We start from the raw sequence: 14,413 nt of genomic DNA, 5'->3' as shown, positions 1-14,413 counted from the left end.
CTCGACCTATAGGCTGGAATCACTGGCATGCAGGGTGCTGCGTTCATTTAACACAGAGAGAGGGGTATGTAGAGGTAGTATTTAAGCTCAGTAAACCTGTTGTTAAGCCAACACCTTTGTATTATTCACTATCTATTGCTTATTCAAGACTCTTAGATAACAAGTGAAATGTAAAGGAGTGAAGCCTAAAGGAAGGCGCTGTTGATTATGTAGCTGACATCATCAGTAAAGTCACAAGTGTTGACTAAAAATGACCTAATAAATAGGAACTAAATTGTCATTCTACCTCTGGGCTCATAACATGTAAAAAAAAATATGTGACAATATATTTGACGACAGCAAGCCAAAAACACAATACAACTTAATTATATTTATTATGTAAAAATCAAATTGTATCTTATATACATCCATAGAAAAAAAACAAAAATCACATATTTGCTGTATTACAATACCTTGTTTTCAAGATTAACATTGAAAGTCATATGCAACAGGAAATCAGCCTATTGCACATCTGTGACGTAAACATACTGCCAATGACTTATTTATTGTACAAGAGTTTTTACTGCATGCATTCCTGAAAACACAAAATAAGAAAAGTTAAAAATACTATGCAGTCAGTCTTTATTTATATTTGTAAAAAAAAAAAAAAAGCCCCACAGACTCACTATGGCTCAGTGAATTTATAGCCAAACTGCAGCCTGGCCTGGAAGTGGAGTCTTACCTCTTATTGTTGTTGAATCGACATCATTAAATATTAAGTGTGTCTGGTAACACAGAACTATATGTAGAACAGGGTGTGGATGAGATAGTGTGGGAAAAAAAAAAAAAAAAGAAATCTGTAAAGCAGATTAGATGTTAAAATTACTGCTCATACCTTTAGGATTATTATTCACTTACTTGGTGAAATGAAAGCCCTTGGCCTCTCCACTGGCACCAATGTCACTTACTAAAGACATATGCAACCAATGAACATGTTCCATGGATACAAATGTCCATACAGTCACACAAAAGTCAGACTGAAATGATCCGCATGTCATTAATGTCAACTTTATAACTTAAGACAAAAATAAATAAGACATTGGGAAAATGCACACAATGCATAGGTTTGTGCAGAAGATGTCCACATAAACAGCAGTCGTCAGTGCTTTAACAGCTGCGCTGTGTTATTTCACTCTTGTGTTCTGTGTTCGTGTAGGCAGCAGAGGCTTAAGCCATTCACATGACAAATCCTTTTTGGTCCCGTGGAAACACTTGAAAGCAACAGCTCAAGAAAGGATGACGGTAAAACAATGCATTGTTAAACTGTAGGATTTAGATGTATTTTTCAGGGAAAGAATATAAATTAATATTCATAACAATGTACACTAAACTTTAACAGCCAGTGCAAGAAAACATGTTGACATAGTACACTAGTAAACAGTTGGCCTTGTATGCATTTCTATAACATACTTCTGTATTTGACACTTTTGTTGTTAAAATGAGTGCTTTGTGCTAGTTGCAAGTCTCACCCCGTTTCATGAAACCAAGGGAGGACAATATTGATTTTTCTTTGCTTTCTGATCAGTTCAAAGAGAATCACAAACAAACTTCCAGTAAAGTTACTGGAATCAAATACCTTGCGGTTATGTACCTTAAAACATGTCGAGTACACAAAAAGCCACAACACAAACAACAAAATGTTGGTTGGAGTCTGCATATTAGGGTTTAAAACCCCGACACTGGCAATGGTCTTCTAAACAAGACCTGCAGTCTCGTTTCTTCAAGCCATAACGTCTTAATTGTAACTACTTGTAAGCTCTGAAATACAGTCCGTCTTCAAACCGAGAGCCTCTATAGCTGCAGAGTTTAAAAACCGCTGAAAACACCTGACAGACATGAGACATGCTCACATTATTTTGTACACAAGATGCACTTGATGCATCTGGCACCTCTCCCTCAGCAGTGAGCCACTACTGGTGGCCTTTCAGCCCTCCTCTGTCCTTCCTCTTATCATCCCTCGCTCGTGTTTCACACCACCTCATCAGACTCCAGGTTGTATTCTTCGTACAGTGCGTCTAGGATGGCCAGCTGCTCCTCCATGGCTGGCAGGTACAACCCCAGGTCCCTGTGCATGCCACTGGCAAAGCCGCTCTTCTGCTCGTCGCCCTGTCTCGACACCAAGGCGGCGCTGAAACTTTGATAAGACGGGGCAGCTCTCAGTGCCAGCTGGAAAACAAAAATGTTGTACATTTGTCACACTCCGTGAACAGATGGACATCAGAGGAGACGGGCGTCGGTGCGAGTAACAAATACCTACAGCAAATACGCCTCGCACAACCCATCCGTGGTACTGCCGAAGAGTTTTTCCGTAAGCATTGTCTGGGCGAGAGAATAGAACATGACAAATCTCGACAGTGAACTCGCTCAATGTGCTTAATGTCAGGCTCCTCGTCGTAGAAATTAAGACTCACTTAGTGCTCCCTGGATGTCTCGATCTCCAGCGTCAACCCCTGACAGAAACTCCTTGAGGAACTTCAGGCCTCGTCTGAGCCACAGCAGAGCCTCGGTTGCCGAGTTGCGCACCTGGGCGACATTTGTCTGCACTTCATGCAGCACAATGGACTGTAGTGTGGGGAAGCTGTCCGGGTCTGACATCAGCTTCTGGTGAATTTTCTACAGGGACAAGAGACACAGTGATGTAGTGACATTAATGTGAAATAGATGCTTAATGTATTCTGCCATCAGTCATGTTCTGATTTTACACAGATCACCGGCTGTGTTAACAATAGATTATTTATACTTTTTGACAGAGCAAGACTAATGCAAAAATTTGTCCGATTTCAAAGATAAACCAAAAGAAATGTCTCCCTATTGACCCACTGTATGGTAGATCAGACTGCTATTAATTGATGCAGTTTGTCGCAATATGTTGTGTACAATATGTTGGGCAACCATATAAAGATTGACTTTAAAGTTATTCATTTGGCTTATCGGTATATGTATTACTTATCAAAAACATGTGCACTCACCTTGATATTTCCAACAAAATCCATTTTAACTGGTGCAAACACTGTCGACCCCAGTTTGTCTGAGAAGAGAGAAGCTATGATCATTTCTTTGTTGCCGTTTCTTTGTTCTAAAGTGCAGACTTTCAGTTTAGTGTCGTATTTTAAAAGAGTGTGTGATGCTGTGATGATGGTGTGACTTATCAGTCTGTGATGAACAAAATCACTTTTTCTTTCTTGAAGTAATAATGTAAGAGGCAGCTATATACCACGTTAAAGAGATTTTTTTTTTTTTTTTTCCCCTCTTACAGCATATACACAGTATAATGGGGAAATGAAGGCTTGTGGCATAATAGAAGAACTAAAATACTTTTTCTTAAAAGCCTGCTGCATGACCAAGATTTCACAGATTTGTTTTGCCTTGCAGCCATCAAAAGCTCACACTAGTCCTAGTTTAGTAAACAGATGTCACTCGTGTCTGGGTCAGTGTCGAGTTTAAATCTGACAAGATGTCATGAATGTGGGCTGTAAATCTTTATACAAAGCCAGAAGGTAAGCAGGCTTTATCACCTAAAGGTCATGTCAGTTCAAATTTAGACATTACTACACTTACAAAATGTTTTTAAAAAGAGAACCATGAAACCATGCTAATTTTATCTTTCAACAGAACACTCACCCCACATTAATTATGTAGGACCTGGACAGATGTTGCTTCACATGAAATATAGGCTGATATTAACCTGGACATCTCACGTGTGGTTTTAATTGAAGATCTTTACACAGCGGGGGCGTTTTTTTAATTTTTTATAACTAATTCGAACGTCAATATATTTCTTCAAACTGTTGTTTTTGATAAGGCATCAATCAATCACCTTGTGTGGAAGTGGAACAGGCATCACACCACAACTCCTAATGACAACGTCAGGTGGTTCTGTCTCCAGCTACCTGATGTTTATGACAAAAGGCGCAAAAATTGCAAAGACAACGATGTCATGGAAAACATACGAGGAGCATCGCTGAGCAACTAGTTGGTGATAAGCAGGCAACAGCAGGTTTGGCTAATGCACCAACATCTCCTCTCCTTTTGTCGATTAAGGAGGAGTAGGACAAGATCGTCATCACTGGATGATGTTGAATCCATTACTTTTTCTGACGCTGGCGCTAATCTATTCAAACCTTTTTTTAAATTTTTTATAACCAACTGTCACAAATTTATATCGCCGTCGGTATGAATAGTTTTGATGCAAAAAATTTGCAGGCGAGGAGCTCTTTTTTTCATTTTGTATAGTCGTCACATCCCCGGAGTGTAAAGATCTTTAAACCATAATTCTTATTAACCAACTATTTTAATCCCACCGCTCATCCTAAAAATTGGGCCAAGTCTGATTTAAAAAAAAAAAAGTCATGATGGACACAAAGCAGATCTGTTTTTTTTTTGTCCATCAAGATTTTGTTATGTCAATGTAAAACAAAGTCTTGTTACTCTAACTGTGAGTGGCCACATTTATCTTTGTGTAATACACGGGAGGTGTGTAATACACAGACAAAAAGCCGATAGTGTGCATGAGCTAATTTTTAGGATGAACCTTGTTATTTGAGAGGTTGTTAATCTACAAAGAACAAATAAAGTCAATGACAGACAATATAAAAGCAGCATGAAATAAAGAGGGCATGGGAGAAAAGGATGATGAAGACAGAAAGATGCCACCTCATTAATTATAGAATGAATGACAGGTCATGCAGAAATAACAAGAAAATTTGAAAGAAAGAAAGAAGTTTTAGTTTTTACTTGATAAAGTTACATGAAATGAAATGATCAGAGATGTAAATAGAAATGATGAGAAATAGGAGGAGGGTAGCAGACAAAGATGAGGAGAGACTGAAAGTAACCGGCCTACCTAATACAGGCACTATTGCATAGCATGAGTCCAAAAACTCTTGTGTAGGGATACCACTGTCGTCATCCAGTCTTATATCACTAAATCTAAAAAAGCAGAACAGATTCAAACAGGAGAATAATATTAGAGTCAAGTATCCCATTTCAATTTTTATTAGATCAAACGGAAAAAGAAAAAGGAGGTACAAATGTCAAAACCAAGCCAGAGAAATGGTTCACACAAAATATCATGCAATTCTCGGCCTGAGAATACCTGAGACTATTCTGCTATTCTGTCTACAGCTTAATGATTTTTTTTTCCCTCTAAAACGGTCCCATCAGTTATAAAAGACCAACTCCAAAATGCACACACTGTATCTCGCAGTTTGAATACTGGTGGAGTGGGACGATGGTTTCCTCTATTATAATGTTTACCTCATAACTAAACATTACAGCAATAATAATTAACACACTGGTCAGCTGTTCAGTAACACTCTTCAGCATCTAAAAGGAAGTTAAATAGAGTTGAAATGCAGAGAGAAATGTTAAGAAAAAAGCTTTACAAACCCAAATATCAGGTGAGGGCCTCTCTGTGTCATGTGATCAAGAGAAAACACACTAATATAAAAACACTTGACATCTTGAAATCGGCTTAGTTCAAATTTGTCATAATTAGTTATTCTGTGCAGTATATATTTAAACATACTAAGTCACTGTGCAGTTTAGTCTAAAGATTCAGCTCAAGTGCAGTGCCCCAATGACAAAAAAAACGACATATCCTACTTATAGCTTAAACTGGTGTATACTAATACTGTAATACTAACAAATCACAATCATACAGTAAGTTCATAGAGTGACTAAAACTGTCTTACGGGATGTGACCTTCCTGAGTAGCAGATTCATACCTGTGACTCATTGTGCTGAAGAAAGTCTCCACCTGCTCTGTGTCTTCGGACTCGGTTGAGTCTTGGGGAGTCTCGCCTTCTTCTCGAGTCTCTCCTTGGTCAGAAACGGCTTCCTCTTCATGCTGAAGCCGGATGGCATTCGCTTCCCTGCTGTTGTTGTCAGGCTCCTGATTTTGGTCCACTTTGTGCTTCTGCTCTTGGTTTGTCTCGGCTTGATTCTCCTCATCCCCCTCTGCTGGTTGGTCGTAGTGTTCAATCTCAGAGGTATTCTGGGGAGTGTGTGGAGTCGGATCAGCTTGTTCCACGTGAACTGAGGTGCTGGCTGCTTCCGTGTCTGCGTGATACAAAGACAAAACAGAACACGTGTACAAAAGGATTGAAAACTAACAAGTGGACGGAACATGATTTAAGAAGACAAGATGTTTATGGCAACAAGACTCAAGCCCACTTTCATTAGACTAGGGGAAGAAAATTGTGAAAGCAGCCTTTTGCTGAATTGCACAACTATTAAGCACACTCATTCTGTTAAACCGCTGAACGGTACTGACAGACCTCATAAGATATCATGCCTCCATTACATATCTTTGTCACAAGTGTTTGATTAGCACATTTCTGTCAATATAGCGGTATCAGAATTTTTTTTCATTCCTTATATCTATAATAATCTATTTTTGGTTGGGCTCTAATAGATAATAATCTAACACACCTACAAAATGGCACAACATATCAGACTTCGTCAGGGCTTATTTAGTCGTTGATCTTTGTGTTTGCCCAGTCGAACAACATGATCACAATGGCAACAGGTTTTCAGTGTCCAACATTACGGTAACAGAATAAACAAGCAGTGATGTGCGGGCCCTCGCATGCTGCACATGCAACAGCCAGCGTGTTGGGAGTGTATGCGGCCATGGAGGTCACCACGCCTGAAGTTTTGGAGCACCCCTCGACCTTAAACATCAACTTCCTGTGTCATGGCGAAATATCAAACTTTGCCGCATCGCCATGGCAACGCCGTTTGACAAAAATGCACAAACTTCTCAATATATCATCAGGCACATGTTTAGGATATTTTGACCCGAATTGAGGTTCATGTGATCAACCAGCTCAAAGTAGCGTGTCAAAGTATGAAAAATGTGATTTCCTGTCGCCAGCAGGTGGCGCTATGACTATGATCAAATATTACCATGCAGACGTGTTCAGGGTGGGACTATTATCATCCATGTAAAGTTTGGAGAAGGTCAGTCCATGTACATAAGATTTACAGCAACTTTAATGTCATGGCGAGGTGCTCAAAATGGCCACCACGAGCACACCGTTCGACGAAAACAAATTATTTTAACAACTTTTCATCTCAAAGGTCTTAAGACTGAACAACACATGCAAATCTCCAAAATGGCCACTAAATTCAAAATGGGGGACTTTCTGTTGAGTTTAGTTTATGGTGCCAAGAGACTCTTTTTTTTTTTTAATATATCTAGGTGTGATACACATGGCCACCGAATTTCGTTAATATCAGTGAAAGCAGTCTTGAGATCTCACATTAGGGGGCGCTAGCGAGCCATTTCAAAACCTATGACCAAAACCTAATGAAATGTTTAAATGTTCACTGGGGCTGATTTTTGTTCAAAGTTTCATGAGTTTTGGAGCATTTTATAGCTGCCAAAAAGACATTCCATTTGCCAGAATGAGAAAAAGAAGAAGTCCTTGCATTACGTTAGGGCTTTCACACCATTTGGTGCTCGGACCCTAAGAAAAGACACAGAATGTCTTTGAATGTCCACATAAATGGGTTTTTTTTTTTAACTCTTGAACATCTAAAGTCTGAAAGTTGTTTCCATATATCTATCTATCAAACAGCTGTGCTATAATCTGTCAACATTTTCTTAAATTTCAGTAAGTGTTAGTTGCCTCTAAAAACCGGTTTCACATATTCCAATAAAATGCTACATTGCATTAAAATGCTCAGATAGGGCACCTCGCCGCTACACTCAGAAATATTGACACTATATCTCTATCTATACCGCACAAATATCTTTGTATTTACAGGGAGTAAGTATATGCATTGCAGATAAACAATACATTAGAACAACCTTATTGTATTTTCCATCATCTGCAGTGGCTTCCTCTGTGGAAAGCCTTTGTTACTGCTGAGGGAAATGCAATAATATAGCTGGACATCCATCACTGTCTGCTCACTAAAAGGCAATAATCTATCCACTTCAGTTGATGCACAAACAAAAACAAGGTTGTCAACTGTGTGGCCTTTTCTTTGCAGAATGGCAGTTAATAGTTTTCAGTTCAGGAAACTCTGCAGCACATAAAGTGAGTGGTTGAGAAACCTGACTTACCTGATGGAGAAGAATGGTATTGTGGTCTGTCTGGTTCATCTGGTCCTTCTGCTCCAGAGTCAAGGCTCTGGTTGTCACGTGCAATGGCATCTCCTGAGGTGTCGGGCAAATCTCTCCACCTTGCATAAATTTCAGAATCAGAATCAGCTGTATTGGCCAAGTATGTTTACACATACAAGGAATTTGACTCTGCTTGTAAATTGCTCTCTCAGTGTACAAAAACAAACATAAATAGATAAATATATATATATATATATATATATACATACATATATATATATATGCATACACATATATATGTACACATACATACATACACACATATACATACATACATACGTACGTATAGCACCTAGTGCAAATGGTGATGATGCAATTGAGTATAGTGCCAATGTTACAGTGTTATTGCACAGGGTTTGATGTTGACATATTAACGGTTTAGCAGAGTGATGGCCTGTGAGTAAAAACTGTTCTTGTTTCTGGTTGTTTTGGTACACAATTTAAGGACAATGTGTCAATTCTAAAACTTGGGAATTACTTTTTACCAGACATATCTAATTAACAACGGTGTTTGGTCCTACAACAGAAATTACACATGAATAGCTGAATATCAAGTATCAACAGAAAACTTTTGATAGGGTATTTTATTTGAGCCTAAAATTGCTCAGTGTTACTTTGTACATCTATGTGACAGTTCAGGATAGATGAAGAAGCTTCGTACGACAAGACAACATGACTACGTAATAACAAAACAAACACACAAAAAAGAAACCTACTTTTCTTCAAGGTTCTGATTGAAATGATTAACAGGTTTAACCTGTTGGAAAAAAACAATATAACGTGATTACACATACTTTTAGTTTTGAACACAATGCCAAGACTGGTTATACAAGCTTGCAATTACGTGCTTTAGTCACAGAGTTGGAGAGGGAAATATACCTTCTGGGGTTTAATGGCTGCTACTGGAGGAGTTCCTGGTGGACTATGTGTTGCCATGTCGGTACTGAAGGTTCGATTCGCTATCTGCATGCATTCCTCTAGAGTCTTAAGAAAAGTGGTGCATGTGGACTTCACCATGTTTCCAGTGTCTATGCCCGTCTGAAAAGGCCACACACACAAACAAACACATTAGCAAAGTCGAAGTTCCTTTAAGTGTCATCCAAAGATCACTGGACTGGACTTTTAAGAAATTTAAGTCCTCTTGTCTTTGGATAACACTTAGATCACCCCAACATTGTTCGAATTGCTCTGACAGTAAGTATAGAGCCTGGTAACAGTATGACAACCAAATCTTCTCATATCTATGCAGCCAAGAGTTTAAAAAAAAATGTCCTTGTGATTAAATGCGTTGCTTTTCCAGTCTATTAGTAAGTATAAGCACACAGTCATTTGAAGGTTAGCCAATTGCAAGTTATGCAGTTTCACATAAACAGGAGCTTCTCTTATTTCGTTGGCTCATCCAAACTTTAACCTTACCTCGACTGTTTCTTGCTCATCATTCTCATTGATCTTGTTTACTTGCTGGAGAAGAAGGTCACAGTACAATCTGAGTTCTGACATCTTAGTTTTCAGGGCCTCTGTGCTCTCCTGAAGCTCTGCAAGCACAATGTGTAAACAGCAGATTTAGTCAAGTCTGAGAAGCTGTGAGCTACGCAACTGTTTAATTATAGCAAACTGTGTCGGATTAAAATGATATGGAATCAAAAAAACAAACAAAAAATACCCTTTTCTCTCTTGGTCCGGTTGTCTGTAAGGCAAGCTTTGGCTGTCCCCAGTGCCACCAGCCATTTCTGCCTCTCTGCTGCATTGATGGCTCTGAGGTAAAAGTACTGCTCTCCTGGTATGGTCAGGTCAACTCGTGTCGAGTCAGAGGAATGAACTAAAAACACAGCAGCAAAAAAAAAAAAGAAAAGAAAGAAGTGTCACTCCTACATTCACGAGACACTATATGTGGACAATGTCTCTCTCTCTCTGTATATATATATATATATATATATATCTGTACCGACCTTGGATTTCACAAACTGAAATTTTAATGCTGCCCTTGCACCCTTTCCAGGCATCTTCTTGAGAGTCGTAGTAAGACAAAGTTCCTCCATCAAGCACAAACCAACGAGGTTGCCAGCCTGAAACATGCATTGGAAAATTGTAGCATTGCTGTTGAATGATATTTATTATTTCAGTATTTTGAAATCACTTGTTATTAAAGCCTTATAAACTCGGGGGAGAGTTGACTCTTAACTTACTTACGTTAGCAGCAACTAATCAGTTAAGTCAGCTTATAACGATAGACGGTGGAAACTACGTAAATTAGCAAGCGCTACCGAGGACTTTATACACGTGGTGAACGTCTAATTCGTTCAATTGCTCACCTGACGAGGTAAACGAAACGCGCTTGGTAATTAAAAGTGTTGAATGACACGGTTAAAAAGCTGAATGAAGCGGACGTTATCGCTAACTCGTTGTCACGCTAGCTAGCTGCCGTAAAACGAGTACAATAACCGAAAACACGTGACGGCGACGTTAACTTACCGCTTATGTAATTGGTCCACTTATAAAGCATTCCTTCCATTGTTTAATTATGTGGGGGTTTTTTTCGGGGGGGGGGTTTTGCCGTTCATTACTTGTTTATCGCAACAAGATGCGACGCACAGCTGATTGCAGCGACTCCATCGGGCCCAGAGTGTGATTTTTGCGGAGTGACGTCCTCGGCTTTGCATTTCAGCCACGCACACAAACGTGCGTAAAGATGTCCGTGAATCCGACTCCAGCCGATGACGAGAGACGCTGTCCACGTTCCTCCCACCTACGTCATCAGGGATTTCAGTACCGTGGGGGAGATTTACGTAATTGACACAATCAGATCGCCAATAGCAGCAGAGAACGCAGATATAGGGCGGGACTTCGGAGTAAATGTATCCAATTGCAGAACGAGGAGGTGCAGACAGCTGAACAGTGGCTGTATTCGTTGAAGAAGTTGTCTGCCACGTATGGCATTCATGTCATGTATTTATTTTAAGCACTGTATATTATTGAAAGAATGACATTAGGTTTTGTTTTTTTTGCAAAGCTGTATGAGTAAGTGAGGTATTGGCTATCAAAATGGGTTTTTTTTCCCTTTGCTCGATATTGCCCTCATTGTTTGTGCTTGTCACTGCGGGGAAACTGCCCGAGCCAGAAGTAAAAATTGAGGTGATACACAAACCCTTCATGTGTTACCGCAAGTCAAAATATGGAGACATGCTTCTTGTTCATTACGACGGATTCCTGGAGAGTAATGGCACCATGTTTTATTCCAGGTAATGAACTCACTCACAAACTAACAATGCTGCATGGCATTAGCTACTGTACAGCTTTGCCACATACCATTTGTAGGAAAAGTCACTGCTTGTTAGCACTGTCTAAACCGTTATATACAAACACTATATTTATTTTGCCATTTTCCATTCAGACCTCAGCATCAATCACATACATATTTTTTTATAGTTAGGTGGCAATCATTAAATCTGTATTGCACACATTTGTAATATCAGTTCTCTGTGAATTTGCACTTAAAACTGTGTTGAATCTCTTTGTCTCTTGCCAGCCGCAAACATGGGGATACAAATCCTGTATGGTTAACTCTTGGGATCAAAGAGGTGATCAAGGGTTGGGATAAGGGTTTGCAGAACATGTGCACAGGAGAGCGCAGGAAGCTGACCATCCCTCCATCACTGGCATACGGCAAGGAAGGAAAAGGTGACACAGACTAACACCAAGAAACATGTTAAAGAAGGTCTAGCTGCATCAAACCACTCCTCCCTATTGAGTTCCACCGTAACGTACTTGCACGGCCGTTTTTGTTTGTTTACAGGCAAGATTCCTCCAAGCAGTACACTCATTTTTGACATTGAGCTTATGGAGATCCGAAATGGTCCCAGGTCACATGAGTCTTTCCGTGATATGGACCTCAATGATGACTGGAAGCTCTCCAGACAGGAGGTGGAAATTTAATTTTAACTGTATGCCTTTATATTAAGATACGCATCAGGAGAGGATGTCATTATTTTTCTTTTTGTTCACACTTCAGGTGAAAGAGTACTTGAAGAAGGAATTTGAGAAACATGGCTACTCACCCAACGACACCCATCATGAAGTGATGGTGGATGACATCTTCAAAAATGAGGATGAGGATAGAGATGGTTTTATATCTGCCAGAGAATTCACCTACCAGCACGATGAGCTCTGACAGACTGATTCTCTCAAGTTTTATTTTTTTTAATGATTGTCTGGTGAATTTCCTTCAAAATACTGACAAACCTGAGGAAATTAGTTACTAGGCTGATTTTTTTTTTACACTCCATATGAACAATATTGTCATAGTTACATATTATGTAAATTTCATCCCTAATATATTTATATTATCCTTATACATATACTGATAATACAACCACAGATGTATTCAGGTAACAATCCTGGATTTTTTTTGTTCAATTTCATGAAATTATGTTTTTGAAATAAACAACTTTGTGTTAATTCATGTTTATTAGCTTTACAAGCTATGTGGTTAATGTGGGCAAGCATTCAGCCTTGGTGATGTGAGTCTGGCTGGTAACAGGTCTTTTCTGTGTATGCCTTTGTGAAACACTAGGGGGCACTCTTGTCCTTGGCGTCTGTATCAAACTGAAATCTTTAGATTAGGTTATATTATATTAGATAATCTTTGATTTTATTAATCCCACAGTGGGGAAATTCGGTCACGGCAGCAAAGAAAACCAAAAAGTGCACACAGTATGAAAATGTTTTTGAAATACGTGTAAAATATAAGAAATAAAATAAATTTTAAAAAAAAGTATTTTAGGAAAAAAAAAAAAAAAGAGCAATTATAAATACACACACACAGACAATATACACACAAAAAAAGAATAAAATAAAAATAAATAAATACAGTTTGGGATGAATGGAAAAAAAGTGTCCGGTGCTATGAAATGAAATGAGATGAACAGTGCAACGATATTATAGGGAGGTGTTGAAAAGTCTGACAGTCGTCGGTACAAACGACCTGCGGTAGCGCTCTTTCCTACACTGAGGGTGCAGCAGTCTGCCACAGTCTCATGGGGGGGGTGAGAGGTGTTGTCCATGATCGATGTCAGTTTGGCTAACGTCGTCCTCTCACCCACCTCCTCTATGGACTGTGCTGGACAGAGCTGGCCCTTTTGACCAGACTTTATTCTCCTCCTGTCCCTCTCTGTTCCTGCACAGCCCCAGCAGACCACTGCATAAAAGATCCCCAAAAGAGCGACAATGCGGTACCACTGGTCCCCCTCAGCTTTTGAATGGCCTCGTGGTATTTAGGTGACCAATTTATCAAAATGAGACTATAGTCACGAATACCATTGCTTGTTATCAAAAGTTAATCATGAGGAAGTTGCAATACCTTATGCATATATTGGTCACATGCACATGGATATTAAAATTCCACTTGTTCTTCAAATCATATTTAATTAATCTACTCGTGCTTAATTCATTTAAATTTGCAGTTTACAGTTAAAAAAAATTCGACGAAGACACCGAGAAAATCAATATAAAACAGTATTTATGTGCACTTTTGTAAAAACTACAGCTAGAGATGCTGATTGAAGCAACAATTATAAAACAACCGTGAAGTATTGATTATATGAGCAATCATGTTATGCTGTATAAGCCATAGGCTAAACAACATGTAGAGCAGAAGTAACTGGTGGCTCCAGGATCAATCAGCAGACTAGTAATGTTAGGATGGAATCAGCTATGCAGCAGCAAGAAGAGGTGCAAAGTCACAGTGGTGTCCCCAGTCTCTTCTTTTCTTTAAACCATGATTAAAGCATAATAACATGGCTGGCCATTCATTACATATATCTTAAGGTAAACTGACCAGAAGTTTTGTGATGCAGTTGAGACAGAAGAGGGAGAAATTTCTGTCCCCCAACAAGCATGTCAACAAGCATGCTTGAAGTTTTTAGTGGCAAAGGTCATATCAGTGTTGCTCCCTTACAAAGAGGAGCATGAAAATGATACCATAATGGAGAAGCACCATAGTGTAGAGATATACTGCTCTGTGCATTTCAGTTTTGTTAATTACTTACCTTAGTCACTTTTACACTAATCTCTTAAATAAATAAAGAGGTATGAGAAACAATGGTGTCATTGTCTTGCAATCTTTTCCTGCTAAAAATGACTTTCTGAAGAGGGCTGGCATGCACCAGTGATATTCTCAACCACAAACAGATCTTAGAGAGGAGAGTTTAAGTAGCAAGACAGGATGTGAAAACTGTGGCGCAA

The 14,413-nt window shown here is 39.1% G+C and overlaps 2 protein-coding genes across 3 annotated transcripts; one reads left to right on the top strand and one right to left on the bottom strand.

Annotated features, from left to right (window-relative positions):
- Positions 1-350: 350 nt before the first annotated feature.
- On the bottom strand, positions 351-10,820 carry plekha8 (pleckstrin homology domain containing, family A (phosphoinositide binding specific) member 8). Of its 2 annotated transcripts, XM_069696172.1 has the most exons (13): positions 10,646-10,819; positions 10,123-10,239; positions 9,837-9,992; positions 9,590-9,708; positions 9,053-9,211; positions 8,890-8,930; positions 8,114-8,232; positions 5,766-6,099; positions 4,883-4,968; positions 3,009-3,067; positions 2,451-2,652; positions 2,297-2,358; positions 351-2,205 (listed from the first exon to the last, which is right to left on the bottom strand). In XM_069696172.1, the coding sequence occupies exons 1-13, from the start codon at positions 10,683-10,685 to the stop codon at positions 2,008-2,010; spliced, it is 1,692 nt and encodes a 563-aa protein (XP_069552273.1). In that variant the 5' UTR covers positions 10,686-10,819; the 3' UTR covers positions 351-2,007. The 2 variants fall into 2 exon arrangements, with proteins under 2 accessions (XP_069552273.1, XP_069552274.1); XM_069696173.1 differs by lacking the exon at positions 10,123-10,239 and having other exon boundaries at positions 10,646-10,820.
- Positions 10,821-11,085: 265 nt separating this feature from the next.
- fkbp14 (FKBP prolyl isomerase 14) lies at positions 11,086-14,206 on the top strand. Its single transcript, XM_069696174.1, has 4 exons — positions 11,086-11,412; positions 11,700-11,851; positions 11,967-12,094; positions 12,183-14,206. Exons 1-4 carry the CDS (start codon positions 11,216-11,218, stop codon positions 12,339-12,341), a joined length of 636 nt encoding a protein of 211 aa, XP_069552275.1. The 5' UTR covers positions 11,086-11,215; the 3' UTR covers positions 12,342-14,206.
- Positions 14,207-14,413: the final 207 nt, after the last annotated feature.

This window comes from Brachyistius frenatus, unplaced genomic scaffold (assembly GCF_029030835.1).
Source record: "Brachyistius frenatus isolate BFR_SWC_R1_liver_20210118 unplaced genomic scaffold, ASM2903083v1 Contig_20, whole genome shotgun sequence".
Lineage (NCBI taxonomy): Eukaryota > Metazoa > Chordata > Actinopteri > Embiotocidae > Brachyistius > Brachyistius frenatus.
The sequence above is the reverse complement of the archived record's forward strand: the minus strand, read 5'-3'. Positions and strand labels throughout refer to the sequence as shown.